Source organism: Stigmatopora argus, chromosome 10 (genome assembly GCF_051989625.1).
Source record: "Stigmatopora argus isolate UIUO_Sarg chromosome 10, RoL_Sarg_1.0, whole genome shotgun sequence".
In the NCBI taxonomy this organism is placed as follows: Eukaryota; Metazoa; Chordata; class Actinopteri; order Syngnathiformes; family Syngnathidae; genus Stigmatopora; species Stigmatopora argus.
Window position 1 is genome coordinate 17,801,678 of NC_135396.1, and position 14,380 is coordinate 17,816,057.

General features: G+C 40.8%; 1 protein-coding gene across 5 annotated transcripts in view; it reads left to right on the plus strand.

Annotated features, from left to right (window-relative positions):
• The window catches only part of myo18ab (myosin XVIIIA b), a 197,988-nt gene that overhangs the window by 130,220 nt on the left and 53,388 nt on the right, over positions 1-14,380 (plus strand). For all 5 annotated transcript variants that reach the window (XM_077610588.1, XM_077610591.1, XM_077610590.1 and 2 more), the window contains 4 exons: positions 5,317-5,460; positions 5,626-5,715; positions 6,844-6,963; positions 7,987-8,098. In XM_077610588.1, coding sequence (XP_077466714.1) covers positions 5,317-5,460; positions 5,626-5,715; positions 6,844-6,963; positions 7,987-8,098 — 466 coding nt within the window. The remainder of the gene's footprint in view (positions 1-5,316; positions 5,461-5,625; positions 5,716-6,843; positions 6,964-7,986; positions 8,099-14,380) is intronic.

The following is a 14,380-nucleotide window of genomic DNA, read 5'->3' on the forward strand; positions in this document are numbered from 1 at the left end:
CCGTATTTTTTGGACTATAAAGTCGCACCTGAGTTAGACAAAAAAGGCTAAATGAAAGGGAAAACAACAAAGATAAGTCACCCTGGTATTTAAGTCGAATTTATGGGGCAATTTTGTGTTGGACGGAGGTTTTCTGGGATTTTCTTTTTGTTTGCCTCGGCTACTTGTGTTAATTGTGTGAGACAGCTGCAAATAAGTACAGTGGTACCTCGTCATACGACCGCTCGTCATACAATATTCTCGTCTTACGACGGAAATTTCGATCGAATAATTCGCCCGTCATGCGATCAAAATTTCGTGATGCGACCAAGCCAGGTGGCCATGGCACTGTCTTTTTTGCATATCTTTCGTGTACGTATAACAATATCTACGAGCACCGAATGAGTTATTCAGACCAGGAAACGCACAACGCGCATGCGCGGGAAAAAGAGGGCTTTCTGGGTAATGAAGTATACTCGTGCACACAACGCTGACAGGCAATGGCCCTCTTTCTCAGAATAAAACTTTACCCACAATCAATACGTGGGTAAGCTCAGCTGCTACATTTCTTGTTATTTTTATCTAATACGAGGAGTATTATATTACTTCTCGTTCGCTGCTCATAAGAACATCAGGGGCACTGGCTCGCAACTCCCCGCAATAGCATCCCCGGTAGCAACTCTATCATAGGCGCCGTTCAAAGCGGATGTGACCACAGATGCTACAAGCTAAAAGGGAGCCGCTAGCCAGCACCCCCGAAGCTCCCATGAGCAGCGATCGCTGATAAAAGACTGCTGCTCGTTGGCAAGTGGCCGTGCGTTATCCGATTGTGAGGACATTTGTGTGCATCATTTTCGGAATATTTTGAAGGGAATAGTACAACAGCAAACAGCCCATCGATAGCGAACGTGAGGGTGGAGTGTTTGTTCCGTTTACGAGTGCGTTGTGTGGGAAAAAAAAACGAAGCCCCCCCGCCCCTTTTGTGCGCCTCTCCCCTCGGTGAAATCCGCCCAATTTTAGTTAGATTAAACACATTTTATTTCTATTAAATCACTAGTTATGTGTTACTTTGTTAATATATGGGGAATTAGAAGAAACACAACATTTTTTCCAATCCAATATCCTGTTTTTGGGGTTTTTTCAGAGGGCTGGAACGAATTAATTTGTTTTCCATTCATTTCAATGGGAAACGTCCGCTCGAGTTACGAGAACCTCGTCATACGATCTCAGTCTCGGAACGGATTACGATCGTATGTCGAGGTACCACTGTATTTGAACCTCTGAAAACCAATGTTAATATTTGTTACAGTAGCCTTTGTTTGCAATTACAAACATCAAATGTTTCTTGTAGTTTTTCACCAGGTTTGCACACATTGCGGAGGGATTTTGGGCCACTTCTCAAAACAGATCTTTTCTAGATCAGTTCAGTCAAGTTTCTGGGCTGTCGCCAAGAAACACAGAGTTTGAGCTCTCTTCAAAGATTTGCTATTGGGATTAGGTCTGGAGACTGGCTAGGTTACACCAGAACCATGATATGCTTCTTACTGAGACTGTCCTTGGTTTTCCTGGGTGTGTGCTTCGGGTCATTGTCATTTTGGAAGACCCAGCCACGATCCCCTCTTCAATGCTCTGACTGAGGGAAGGAGGTTGTTACCAAAGATCTCAATACATGGCCCCAATCTTCCTCTCCTTAATACAGTGCAGTCCTCCTGTCCCATGTGCAGAAAAACATCTCCATAGCATGATGCTACCACCCCCATGCTTCACAGTAGGGCTGGCTTTCTTTGGATGATACTCATCATTCTTCTTCCTCCGAACACGATTAGTAGAATTATGACCAAAAAGTTCTATTTTTGTTTCATCTGACCACAAAACTTCCTCCCATGACTTCTCTGTACCATCCAAATGGTCATTGGCAAACTAAAGACGGACTTTGACGTGCTTACTTAAGCGAGGGAACCTTTCGTGCCATGCACAATTTATAACGATGATGTGTGTTTTACCAACATTCACCTTGGAAACAATGGTCCCAGCTCATTTCAGGCCATTGACCACGTCCTCTCGTGTAGTTCTGGGCTGATTCCTCACCTTTTCTTAGGATCATTGTGATATCTTGCATGGAGCTCTACACTGATTGAGATTAAACGTCATGTTTACCTTCTTCCACTTTCTAATGATTGCTCCAACAGTGGAGTTATTTTCACCAAGCGGCTTGGCAATTTTTCTGTAGCCTTGTGGAGATGTACAATTTTGTTTCTTGTGTCTTTGGACAGCTCTTTGGTTTTGGATAAGTTACAAGTTTGAGTCTTACTGATTGGATAGGGTGACAGGGTACTCGGACGTTTGGTCGCCGGACGTTTGGTCGCCGGACGTTTGGTCGCCCGGACGTTTGGTCGCCGGACGTTTGACAACATGACAGAGAGTTTACTGTTGAAACCAGCTCTCAAAATTATATTCATGAGAGAGAGAGTTTAATATCTAAATATCTACTGTTGAAACCAGCTCTCAAAATTATATTCACCCGGGTGACCAAACGTCCGGGCGACCAAACGTCCGGGCGACCAAACGTCCGGGCGACCAAACGTCCGGGCGACCAAACTTCCGGCGACCAAATGTCCGGTCACGGGTGGACAGATGTCTTTATGCAGCTAACAACCTCAAACCGGTGCATCTGATTCATGATAATGGAATGGAGATGGAATTTCAAATGTGGACTAACAGATATTTGAGAGTCAGAATTCTACCTGATAGGTAGGTATCCAAATACCTATTTGCAGCTGTATCACGCAAATAAATCGTAAAAAAAAATCATACACTGTGATTTCTAGATTTTTCATTTTAGATTATCTCTTGGTGTGGACATGCACCCATGATGAAAATGTCAGCATCCTCCATGATTTCTAAGTGGTAGAACTTAAAATATAACATGGTGTTTAAATAGTTATTGACCTGACTATATATTATTTGTTTATTTTATTTTACTTTGTTTAGCCTCATAAAATTAGCAAATTTCTCCATGCTCTCTCTGCACAGCCTCTCTTCCTCCCTCTTGCAAAGCCAAGGGTCAGCAACCCAAAATGTTGAGAGAGTCATATTAGATAAAAAAAAAACTAAAATCAAATACCGTATTTACTCGCATATAAACTGTATTTGTCGGACAAAAAATTACGACTGAATCGAGGGTACGATTTATATGCGCATAAAAAGACAACATGCATGATACTCCAAGGGGACAAAGACGAATTTATTTCAAAATAGAGAAATGATAAACAGATAAAACGTTAAACAACATTTATTTTGACGTCTGAATGAAATCCAAGAAAAAAAAATGTATCTTGCATAAAACATGAAAAAACTCACTTGTGGCTGTCACTGCTCGCTCAGAGCGTCGACATCTTACCTAGGGCGCCGCCGTCTTACCTAGTTAAACGTGGTCTGACTGGCCAGACGCGAGTATCCTTGATTAATGTGTTCGTAGCTTTTACCATGCCAGCACAATAGTTGTTAAGGCTGATCAAAGGTCTTGTGGATCGTTAAAATATCAGCCTTGATTCCTGCGTAATGTGTATCTCATGCTATTATTGCACCCAGAGACTTGGTGAACACTATGCCCCTACGGACTCACTTCCTGGTTGTGCTCTCGTTACTTCTTTTTTTGAAAGGAAATAATTGTACATTTGTGATTATGAAATAAAACAAAATTCCGCTTTGATTTTTTTCCTTTTTATTGTTCGAAAGTGACAACTATTGCAGTAATATGAACCATCAAAAGAATTCGAGATATTTCAACATTAGGAGCAATTTGGCCCCCACAACATCTTAAACTTCCCTTAAGAAAATAGTAATTTCTGTCATTAAAAAGCATCAGCTCTCGAACGGTATATATATATATATATATATATATATATATATATATATATATATATATATATATATTAGAGGATCTTTCCCTACATTGTTGACACGTTGGCTGAGATCATCTTACTACATGACAAATAGCAACGCTTGTATATATATATATATATATATATATATTATATGTATATATGTATGTATGTATATATATGTATGTATATATATATATATACCGTATTTTCACGCCTATTTGGCGCATCGTTTCTTACGCCGCAGTGTCAGTAACGAGTGCTATTTCTGTATTTTAGACACACAAAGCACGCACCATTTCATTAGACGCATATATATTATATATTTCATATGGATTAAGATCGAAACGCAATAGCGCTGGCTACCGGAAGCAGCTTATTTCCGGGTTCCGGTGCGCAGTGACTGCTGGGAAATAATGACGGCAAGCTTTGAGTTCATTTTCATGATCTGGTTTTTAACCGTTGCTGTGAGATGAGCACGCATAGAGTCGCACATCAAAACAGACGGCGAGCCGTCATATACGTCACGAGCGCCGCCGAGACTGGTTTCGTGACGTATACTCAGAGCTTGCCGTCATTCCCGCAGGCTTGACCAAAGAATTACAGCCGCTGGACATCGGCATCAACCGGGCTTTCAAATCAAAGTTACGAGCGGCGTGGGAGCAGTGGATGATCGCTGGCGAACACAGCTTCACGAAAAGTGGCAGGCAGTGCCGGGCTTCTTACGCTACGATTTGTCAATTGATCGTTGCCGCCTGGGCGAACGTGTCTGCTTGCACGGTTGTTCGAGCTTTTGCCAAAGCCGGCATAATTTCTAAGGAGCCACATGGAAATTACGGTGACTCTGATAACGAAGAGAGGGGGGGCGGCTATTTGGAAGGCTCGTTTGAGTAATTGTTTAATTCTGACACAGAAGATGAGGAGTGTGAGGGATTTGAAGGTGATGACTTGAGTAAATTGTAAAATGTCTAAAAGTACAACCGAACTCAGTTTTGCTTCCGTTGCCTTTTTAAAACATGTTTTTAGCATGTGGGTGTAGCGAGGAAGAACTATATTTCCCAGCAGTCACTGCGCACCGGAACCCGGAAATAAGCTGCTTCCGGTAGCCAGCGCTATCGCCAGCCACTCGACGCCCCCGCGAGCGCTCCCGCTCGGCGCCGCTTGGCGGCGCTCGGCGCTCACAAAGGGTGCTCTGCATTATAAGGCGCCCTGTCTATTTCGGAGAAAATTTTTGACTTTTTTTTTTACTTTTATGCGCGCCTTATAGGCGTGAAAATACGGTATATATATATATATATATATATATATATATATATATATATATATATATATATATATAAAACAAACATTGTTCTTTACCAGTGTTCTTCCATTCACTCTTGTTTTGTTTGTGCATTAATATTTTTTCAAAAGTAAAACAATGCATTAATATCTATATGCATCTGTCTGACAGATTCAGGATTTAGCAATCCGTTGTATCCAGAAGAACATAAAGAAGAACTGTGGAGTCAAAGATTGGCCATGGTGGAAGCTTTTCACTACTGTCAAACCTCTAATTGAAGTGCAACTCACTGAGGAACAAATGCGGGGCAAGGATGTAAGCATAAAACAATATTGTATTTCATTATTTTGACTTTTACTCCAATCAGAATTCGTAATTCAATTTTAAGAAAGAATTCACTATCTAAATAACTTAATAAATGGCCAACTGGTACTGTCGATACAAATAATCATATGCTTTTGGCACAATTGACTTTTCCAGGAAGAGATCAGCCAGCTAAAGCAGAAGCTGGAGAAAATCGAGAAAGAAAGGAATGAACTGAGACTCAACAGTGACCGTCTAGAGAACAGGGTAAACTTGCACCAACACAAAATGTCTTGTTTTGCTAACCATGTAAGCTAATGCTATGGCGATACTATAAGTCCAATTCAGGTCGCAATGTAGCTGTATTATTGGTGAAAGTGTATGCATGACTTTTACTCAAACATGCAATGGGTGTAAAGTGGGCAGACGTGTTCTTTTTTTGTGATGTAAAAAAAAACTCACAAAAGGATGTAGCCAAAAATGTTGTTCCATTATTTTGACCTCTAACTTTGGCTACTTTAAAAATCTTTAAGAAATGGGGTAGTTCAAAATGAAGACCCTCTTATAATTTAGTTGTGGCTGTTCTGAATTAATTATTATTTAATTTATTATGAAATTAGCTCATTGCAATGTTCGTCTGCACTCAATTTCCATGTTCTGGTTGATTTTTCTGCCTTTTTATTTGTTTTATTTATAGCAAGCGCCTGGAGGGTTTTCTATCAATAACTGACAGCCAACTGCCCAGTGTTTGCCACCTTTTGTGCAACAGCATTCTGAAAGATGTTTAACTAAACTTGATGAGTTTAACTCATTGATTGTACCCACTTTATTTTTCATATTTTTCCTAAATAGTTAGCCTTGAAGGCATGTCTAACCTTAAGCCACCCTGCTATGCGTATGATTAGTAAGACAATTTAAAATGTCATATATATGTATGTGTGTGTATGTGTATATATATATGTATATGACGCTTGTTCAACAGTGCTACATATGCTCAAAGCAAAGCAACTCAAGTCTTTCACAGTTTATTGGCAATTACTGACAAATGAATAGCTGAAATAGCTTATTTTTCAAATAATTTGAAGTCCAAATGTTGTATAGTTCTGGAATGGACCCCACTATTTTTATTTCTCCCCTCTAAATTAATTGATCTTCCTTTTCATTCGAGTTTTGAATGCTGCATGTCAATAATACTTTGGAAAATGTCATAAAATGTTTTATCTAGCTTTCACTTTTTATATCACAAAATCTGTCATTTGATAAATTTTATGTATTTTTCGTGTGCACTTTTTTTAGGCAATGATCAAGAATTTTGAAGGTTTATTTATTAGATTGATGACAATACACGTGAACATCACTGTCTATTGATGGGTATTTGTGTGTGATTGTGAGCAGATCGCAGAGTTATCATCAGAGTTGACTGATGAGCGGAATACTGGAGAGTCTGCATCCCAGCTGCTCGAGAGTGAAACATCTGAGAGACTCTGTCTTGAGAAAAACATGAAGGACCTGCAGGTAAACAGGCACAGAAAAATAGAGATCTGTTTGTAAGACACAGTGAACAGTTCAGCGAAAAAGTATATACCTGCTTCTCATTTCTTTTTTTTGCATTGGTTCCTTATTTTACATTTTGGGATATTCTAAGTAAATGTAATTATCAGGCACACATAACCCATGTAAATCGCAATGCATTACAATTAAATGATACATTTATTTATTAAAGGAATAGACTAAATTACTAAAAATACCTGCCTCTGTGTGAAAAAAGGATTTCCTTTGTTTGGCCACTCTCAGCAACAACTGCTACAAAATTCTTTTAGAATGTCAAATAGTACATGCTTGGATGTATATTTTGAATGGTTGTTCAAGATAACATTCTCCTGTACAGTGCTTTTCAGCGAAAGATGCTATTTTTATGTTGTCAAATTGAGTTCCTTAATATGAATTTATGTACCATTACTGTAAATACTAATTTAGGTAGATTGTGTAGATAAAATAAATAAATGTTTCACCCCACAGAGACCGGACATCAACACAAAAACACGGTTAGGCTGAACTAGAACAGAGTTTGGCGAAACAGGCCATACAATCTTGTCAAGACCGGTCGGTCCCAAGAAGAGTTAGCTCTATAATAATAATAATAATAATAATAATAATAATAATCGGACATAGGCCCTGTCGTCATTATCACAACACAAAAAGCCTACTTGTCATCACACGCAGAAACTGCGTGTGACGAAATTGATGGTGCTTCTCCATAAGCTACGTTTACTCGGCAAAAGACCTAAATAAGTGTAAGTTACGGACTTGTAATTTGGCATTCTGCTGTTGTGGATACAGGTCGCTTACCTCTCGCTTACCTCTCACTGTCTTTCACTTACCTTACTTCAGTCAGCTAGTACATCAAAGGAGTGGAGTCACCTAATTGTGTTCACTTTCTAGTTCTATTAAATGAAACTTCCAGCATTCCCAGTACTACCTTTATTTTATATATGCTCACATCCTCATCGTAATCTTATGATTTCACGTAATGATTAGGCCCAGTTTGACAGCATGAAGAAAGAGATGGAATCTATGGAGATGGAAGTGATGGAGGCTCGTCTCATTAGAGCCTCTGAACTCAATGGAGAATTGGATGATGGTGACTCTGGTAAGACTTCCTGCAGAAGTGCAAACATCAGGAATGAACTGCTTCTTCCATACAAATGTTATTAGCTTAATTAAATATTATCCTTGGCCATGTACAGCTCCACATTACTGTATTTTCACACCTATATGGCGCACTTAAAAGTATAAAATTTCTCTAAAATGGATGCTGCTCCCAATCAATCGGTGTGCGCCTTGTGTTTGCACGAAATTCAAAATTTTGTATGACCCTGACGGTTTGACTGGTTTCATTTCTTGCTGACGTTACTTACTGCGGTCAACCCAGCGGACATTCATGTCCTCGTGGTCAAGTGAGCCGACCCTAAAAATATCCCACCCACGGATTACGGTAAATCCATTCAAAACATCCCGGATGAGTGTTGAGGCAGTTGACTTTTGTGCTTTAGCGCTGATAACACTCAAAAACTCTCAATAGTCAAAGAAATAACACCTCATAGCTATACAGGGGAAAGGGCTGAATGACAACAGGATGCGGGTGTAAAAGCTTTGAAGATGGACTCAAGCCATGGATCGAACACGAAAGAGCAGCCTAGAGAAGCAGTGTTGCGAACGGCTTGGGAGCGATGGATGTCAGATGGCAAACATAGTTATATAAAAAGACTGACATGCGGTGTGACATCCAAATTTAGCCTGCATCCTGACTCCTAATTGCTTGAGAATAGCGGTAAACTTGTAACATGAAGTGAATCACAAGTGTGATTGAAGTGCACATCACAAGCTTACACTTCAAATATGTTTTACACTTGTGGTATTTCACATTATGCTTATGCATACCTGTCAACCTCTGCCGATAACTGCCCTTATAAATGATTATGATTCCCCTTACAAACCCCCCAAAAACCTTACAAACACCATACGAGTCGTACGGTGTTTGTAAGGTTTTTTTGGGGGTTTCTAAGGGGAATCATAATCATTTATAAGGGCAGTTATCGGCAGAGGTTGACAGGTATGCTTATGGAACACATTTTATGCTTGAGGTATTTCACATCTTTATGCAGAGCTGCCAAATACTCCGGGAGTTTACCCGAAATGCAACGGAAACTCTGGGACACTGGACAGCCTCCCTAAAATTCGGAAATCCAAAAATAATTGTCACTTAAAAAAAATTTAAGCAACCATTTTGGAAAAAGACCAAACTTCCAATTTAATTGCCTCAAAATTCACACCAACACTACAGCTTCCGCCATCTTGATTCAACTGTAAACCTGAAGAATTCGGTAACACGAGTGCATTGTGAATCATCCGAGTTACAAGTTCTGACAAATGATTCGTCTTATGCGACTTAGTGTGGCAATCGATTCGGAATTGATTGCATAGGTAGCTCTTATCGCTTTAGGAATTTAATTTTAGTTCTTTTCATAAGGAAAGTAAGTATTATTAAGGCTGACTAAACCACCATTTTTTTGTTTTGAAACAAATGCTCTCATTTCTGGGGTTGTTCTAAAGGAAGTTAGGTTAAGTTAGAACTTTATTTCATCCCGTATTCAGGAATTTTCTTGGTTGCAGTAGCAAGACAGACACAAGACACACGACATTGTAAACCTAGGTAAAAAAACTAAATACCAAAATGCAATAAAAAAAGACAGAAAAGCAGCAAAAACACAAAACGAGCAAGAGCGGACGGAGCTACCGGCTGCCACTTGAGCGGCGCCATCTTGGTTTCAGTAGCAAAGACAGATACAGACACAAGAAAAGACGTTGTAGAGTTGGATAAAACTGGTACCACACACAGGAACACTTCTGCAGACTGTGACCGAGGTTGAAAATATGCAGCGTCACTCTTCCAAGCTTATCCGCACAGTCCCTCAGTAGTCTGGATCCGAAGAATCAACAGTAGCAGAGTACAACTCCTCGACTCCGTTTCCGGCCTGGTAAGCGCCGACAGCTCTTCCATCTTATCGGGGAGGGATCTCACTTTCCCCATAGTAATAGATGGAATGGTTGGTCCTGATTTCCAGTGGCATTGAGGTGTTGCTCCTTCTGCTGCGTATTGTTCACAGCTAATCCCGTATGTATGACAGCGTAGGCATGGCTGAATAGTTAAAAAAGAAGTAGCAGAAAGAAGCCAGGCTAACAGAACAAATAAAGTTCAAAAAACATTAAAGTAAAAAGTATAAAGTACGAAGTAAAGTAATAAGGAATGTGTTAAGAAATATTAAAATGTAATTGGATTGGATAACTTTATTCATCCCGTATTCGGGAAATTTCATTGTGACAGTAGCAAGAAAAGGCATAGTTATAAGACAGTACAGTCGCAAAGGCCGCACAACAACAAAGCAAAAGCAAAAAGTACAAAGCAAATCTAAGTAAATGGAAACTGGAAAATGGAAACAAAAACTGGAACCACACAGGAAGTCTTCCACAAGATGGGGAACTTCTGCAGACTGTGACCGAGGTAGAGAATATGCAGAGTCACACCTCCAAGCTTATCCGCACAATTCCTCAGTAGTCTGGAGCTGAAGAAAACAGCAGCAGGGCAGAACTCCTCGACTCCGTTGCTGGTAAGCGCCGACAGCTCTTCCATATTATCCCACGATGGATTGGTTGGTCAGAAGCGTTGCCTCTTCTCCCGGCACTTTTGTCCAGCTCCGAATCTCCGGCGGCACCGAGGTGTTGCTCCTTCTGCTGCGTATTGTAACAGCTAGTCCCATGTGTGTGACAGCGTAGGCATGGCTGAATGGTTCAAAAAAAAGAAGTACCCGAAAGAAGCCAGGCTAACAGAACAAGGAAAGTTGTAAAAACATTAAAGTAAAAAGTATAAAGTACAAAGTAAAGTAAAAAGGAATGTATTAAGAAATATTAAAATGTAATTTAAAAAAAGATAGAAGGGATGTAAATCACGAAAAGCATGTGTGTACAGAGCTACTTCCACTGGCTCCCGCGTGAACGGCGCCATCTTGGAAAGGTAATGAAGGTAATAAAAAGATAGAAAGGCTGTAAAACATGAAAAACAAATAAGAGTGGACAGAGCTACTGCACCGGCTGCCGCCTGACGGCGCCATCTTGGGAAAAAAAAAGTTAAAGTAGGAGTGCACAGCACTTGTCAATATACTTCCTCGGAATAAGCGCAAAATGGATCGCAATTTGGATGAAACTTAAGAAATCCAGACACTGGCAGAACTCGTACCATATTTACTCGCGTATAAGCCGCCTGCGCCTATAAGCCGCACCCTGAAAATGGCCTTGAATTTTTTGAATTTAACAATTTCTCGCGTATAAGCCGCCCCCTGACTCCCAATTTTCACCTCGATATCAATGGTTTTAATAGGGAGTACAAATGTGTTACTTTGAAGGGAAAATCTTAAGAAAAATCATCACAAGTGGTATTTCTTAGATACTGTATGAATCATAAGCACATTATTTGGGTCAATATCATAAGTTAATATGCCTGCCTTTGTAAATAAAAAAATATCAAATTATTCCATTTGAAAAAGACAATAAGTCTATCTTGATGAGAACTTTATGCTTTTTAATAACATAAATTACTATTTTCTTACCAGAAGCCATATTGCTTCTAATGTCAAAAATATCTCAATTCTTTTGATGGTTCATATTACTCCAATAGTTGTCACTTTCGAACAAGAAATACAACGGAAAAAAAATCAATATTAGCGAATTAGCTTAGCGTTGCAATGTTCTTTGATAGCGCTGGGACACCATTTACAAAGATACTCTGGTCAGAGAGTGAGACGAAGGCATACAGATGATTCTTCAGCTTCTCTTATATCAAATCCAAGTAATTGACAATGTAGAGCATTCTTCTTTGACAACACATTCCAGTCAACTTTGATGAACACTGAATCAAACTCCCCTGGAAACGTTCGCGGTGCTCTCTACTAAAGACTACAACTCGAACTACAACTGTAGGACACCAAGCTGTCCAACTAGGTGCCTGAACGAAAAGAAGGATATAACCTGCCTTTTAATGAAAACAACGGAAAACATACGAAATTTCTAACAATCAAAGTGGAATTTTGTTTTATTTCAAAATCAAGGCTGCTCGTGTTTGGCCAGTCTGAGTCTAGTTTTAGACAGCAGTGCCCTAGGTAATATGGCTGGCCGGAACCTATGTAAGATGTCTGTGCCCCGAGCGAGCAGTGACAGGGACGTTTTTTCACGTTTTATGCAACATACGTACGTTTTTTTCTTGAATTTCAGTCATAGACGTCAAAATAAATTTTGTTAAGCGTTTTATCTGTTGATCTTTTCTCTACAGTGGTACCTCGACATACGAGTTTAATTCGTTCTGGGGGTGCTCGGATGATTCGCCTAAAGACGTTTCGCCGACGGATGTTTGACAGACGGACAGGTCGCCGAATGGACGTTCCACCGAACGGTCAATCGGCCGAACGGAGCTTCAGCCGAGCGGAGGTTTCGCCGGCGCACTCGCCCCGCCCCCGGATCGTGTGTGTACAAGTTTTTCAACCTCGGCCCGCGGGCCATTACGGCCGTTACAGATAACATTCATTTAGGAATAACAAGGGCATGTACTGCCCCCCGCAATAACAAGGGCATGTACTGCCCCCCGCTGGGCATATTTCTAAATACAAGTACACGGCATATAATGACACCAATCATGTTAAATCCATCCTGAAACAGCATTTAATGATCAAATACAAATACTGGAGCTCTTTGGACATTAGAACCGAGCCCAGGGAAGTGAATTCCTCGGTAAAATGTTGCGATGATGTCGCGATAAGGCAAAAAAACGTCTATATATACGACCATTCGCCAAACGGCTCAAAATGCGTTTAATGATTAAATACAAATACTAGTATTTGTATATACAATACTAGTATTGTATTTTATACTAGTATTTGTATATACAATACTAGTATTGTATTTTATACTAGTATTTTATTTAAAAGAAGACAAAGGAAATTCACATTCTTCGTGTATACAGACTAGATGTCCGATGCGCGTTGTGAGGCAATGGAGCTCGACGTCGTCGCTTGTCGGCCATTTTAAGAACAGAGCCATTCGCCAAACGGCTCAACATGCTCTCAAATTCGGTCAAATCCAGCCGAAAACAGCGTTTAATGATTAAGTACAAATACTAGTATCTGTATTTGCGACATCAAATGTCGGATAGGCACTGGGGAAACACACCGTTGATGTGTGTGGTGCTCATACTTTGAAAAATTTATGGAGCTCGGGATTTCAGCGGGCCATCAGCGTTTAATGATTAAATACAAATACTAGTATTTGTATTTGCGACATCAAATGTCGGATAGACACTGGGGAAACACACCGTTGATGTGTGTGGTGCTCATACTTTGAAAAATTTATGGAGCTCGGGATTTCAGCGGGGCATCAGCCAACCCAATCCGCTCATGTGTCACTATGCTTGGTTACGCTCGGGAAAAAAACGCCGCCGATGTGTGTGGTGCTCATGCTTAGAAAAAAATATGGTGCTCAGGATTCCAGCGGGGCATGTGTCACCCCTGTCCGCCCACAGAGCACTGTGCTCGGTGAAAAACCCCTCCAATGTGTGTGGGGCTCAAATTTGAAAAATTTCTGGAGCTGCAGAAATTCAGCGGGGCGTCGTCCAACCCAGTCCGCTCACGGCGCACTATTCTCGGATAGGCTTGGGGGGAACCCCCGCCGATTTTTAAAGTGCTCAAACTCGGGAAATATATGGAGCTCGATAATGAAACTCAGCATGTGTCATTAAAATCCGCCCACGAAGCACTGTTCCCGGGGAGAAACCCCTCCGATGACCGTAGGGATATGATTTACCTACTCGGCGGCCCGGATTAAAAATCCTAACGGGCCATATATGGCCCGCAGGCCGAGGTTGCAAAACTTGTACACACACGATCCGGGGGCGGGGCGAGCGCGCCGGCGAAACCTCCGCTCGGCTGAAGCTCCGTTCGGCCGATTGACCGTTCGGTGGAACGTCCATTCGGCGACCTGTCCGTCTGTCAAACGTCCGTCGGCGAAACGTCTTTAGGCGAATCATCCGGCCACGGTTCTGGGACTGAGCTCGTATGTCGATATTCTCGTAACTCGAACGAACGTTTCCCATTGAAATGAACTAAAAACAAATTAATGCGTTCCAATTCTCTGAAAAAACACCAAAAACGGGATACTGGATTGGATTTTTTTTTAAATTTCTTCCAATTCGCCATCTACTAACGAAGTAACACATAACTAGTTGTTTAATAGTAATAAAATTTATTCAATAGAAGTAAAATTAGACGGATTTCGGAGGGTAGAGAGAGAGGGAGGGGGGGTCTATTCCACGGCAACGCACTCGTAACAG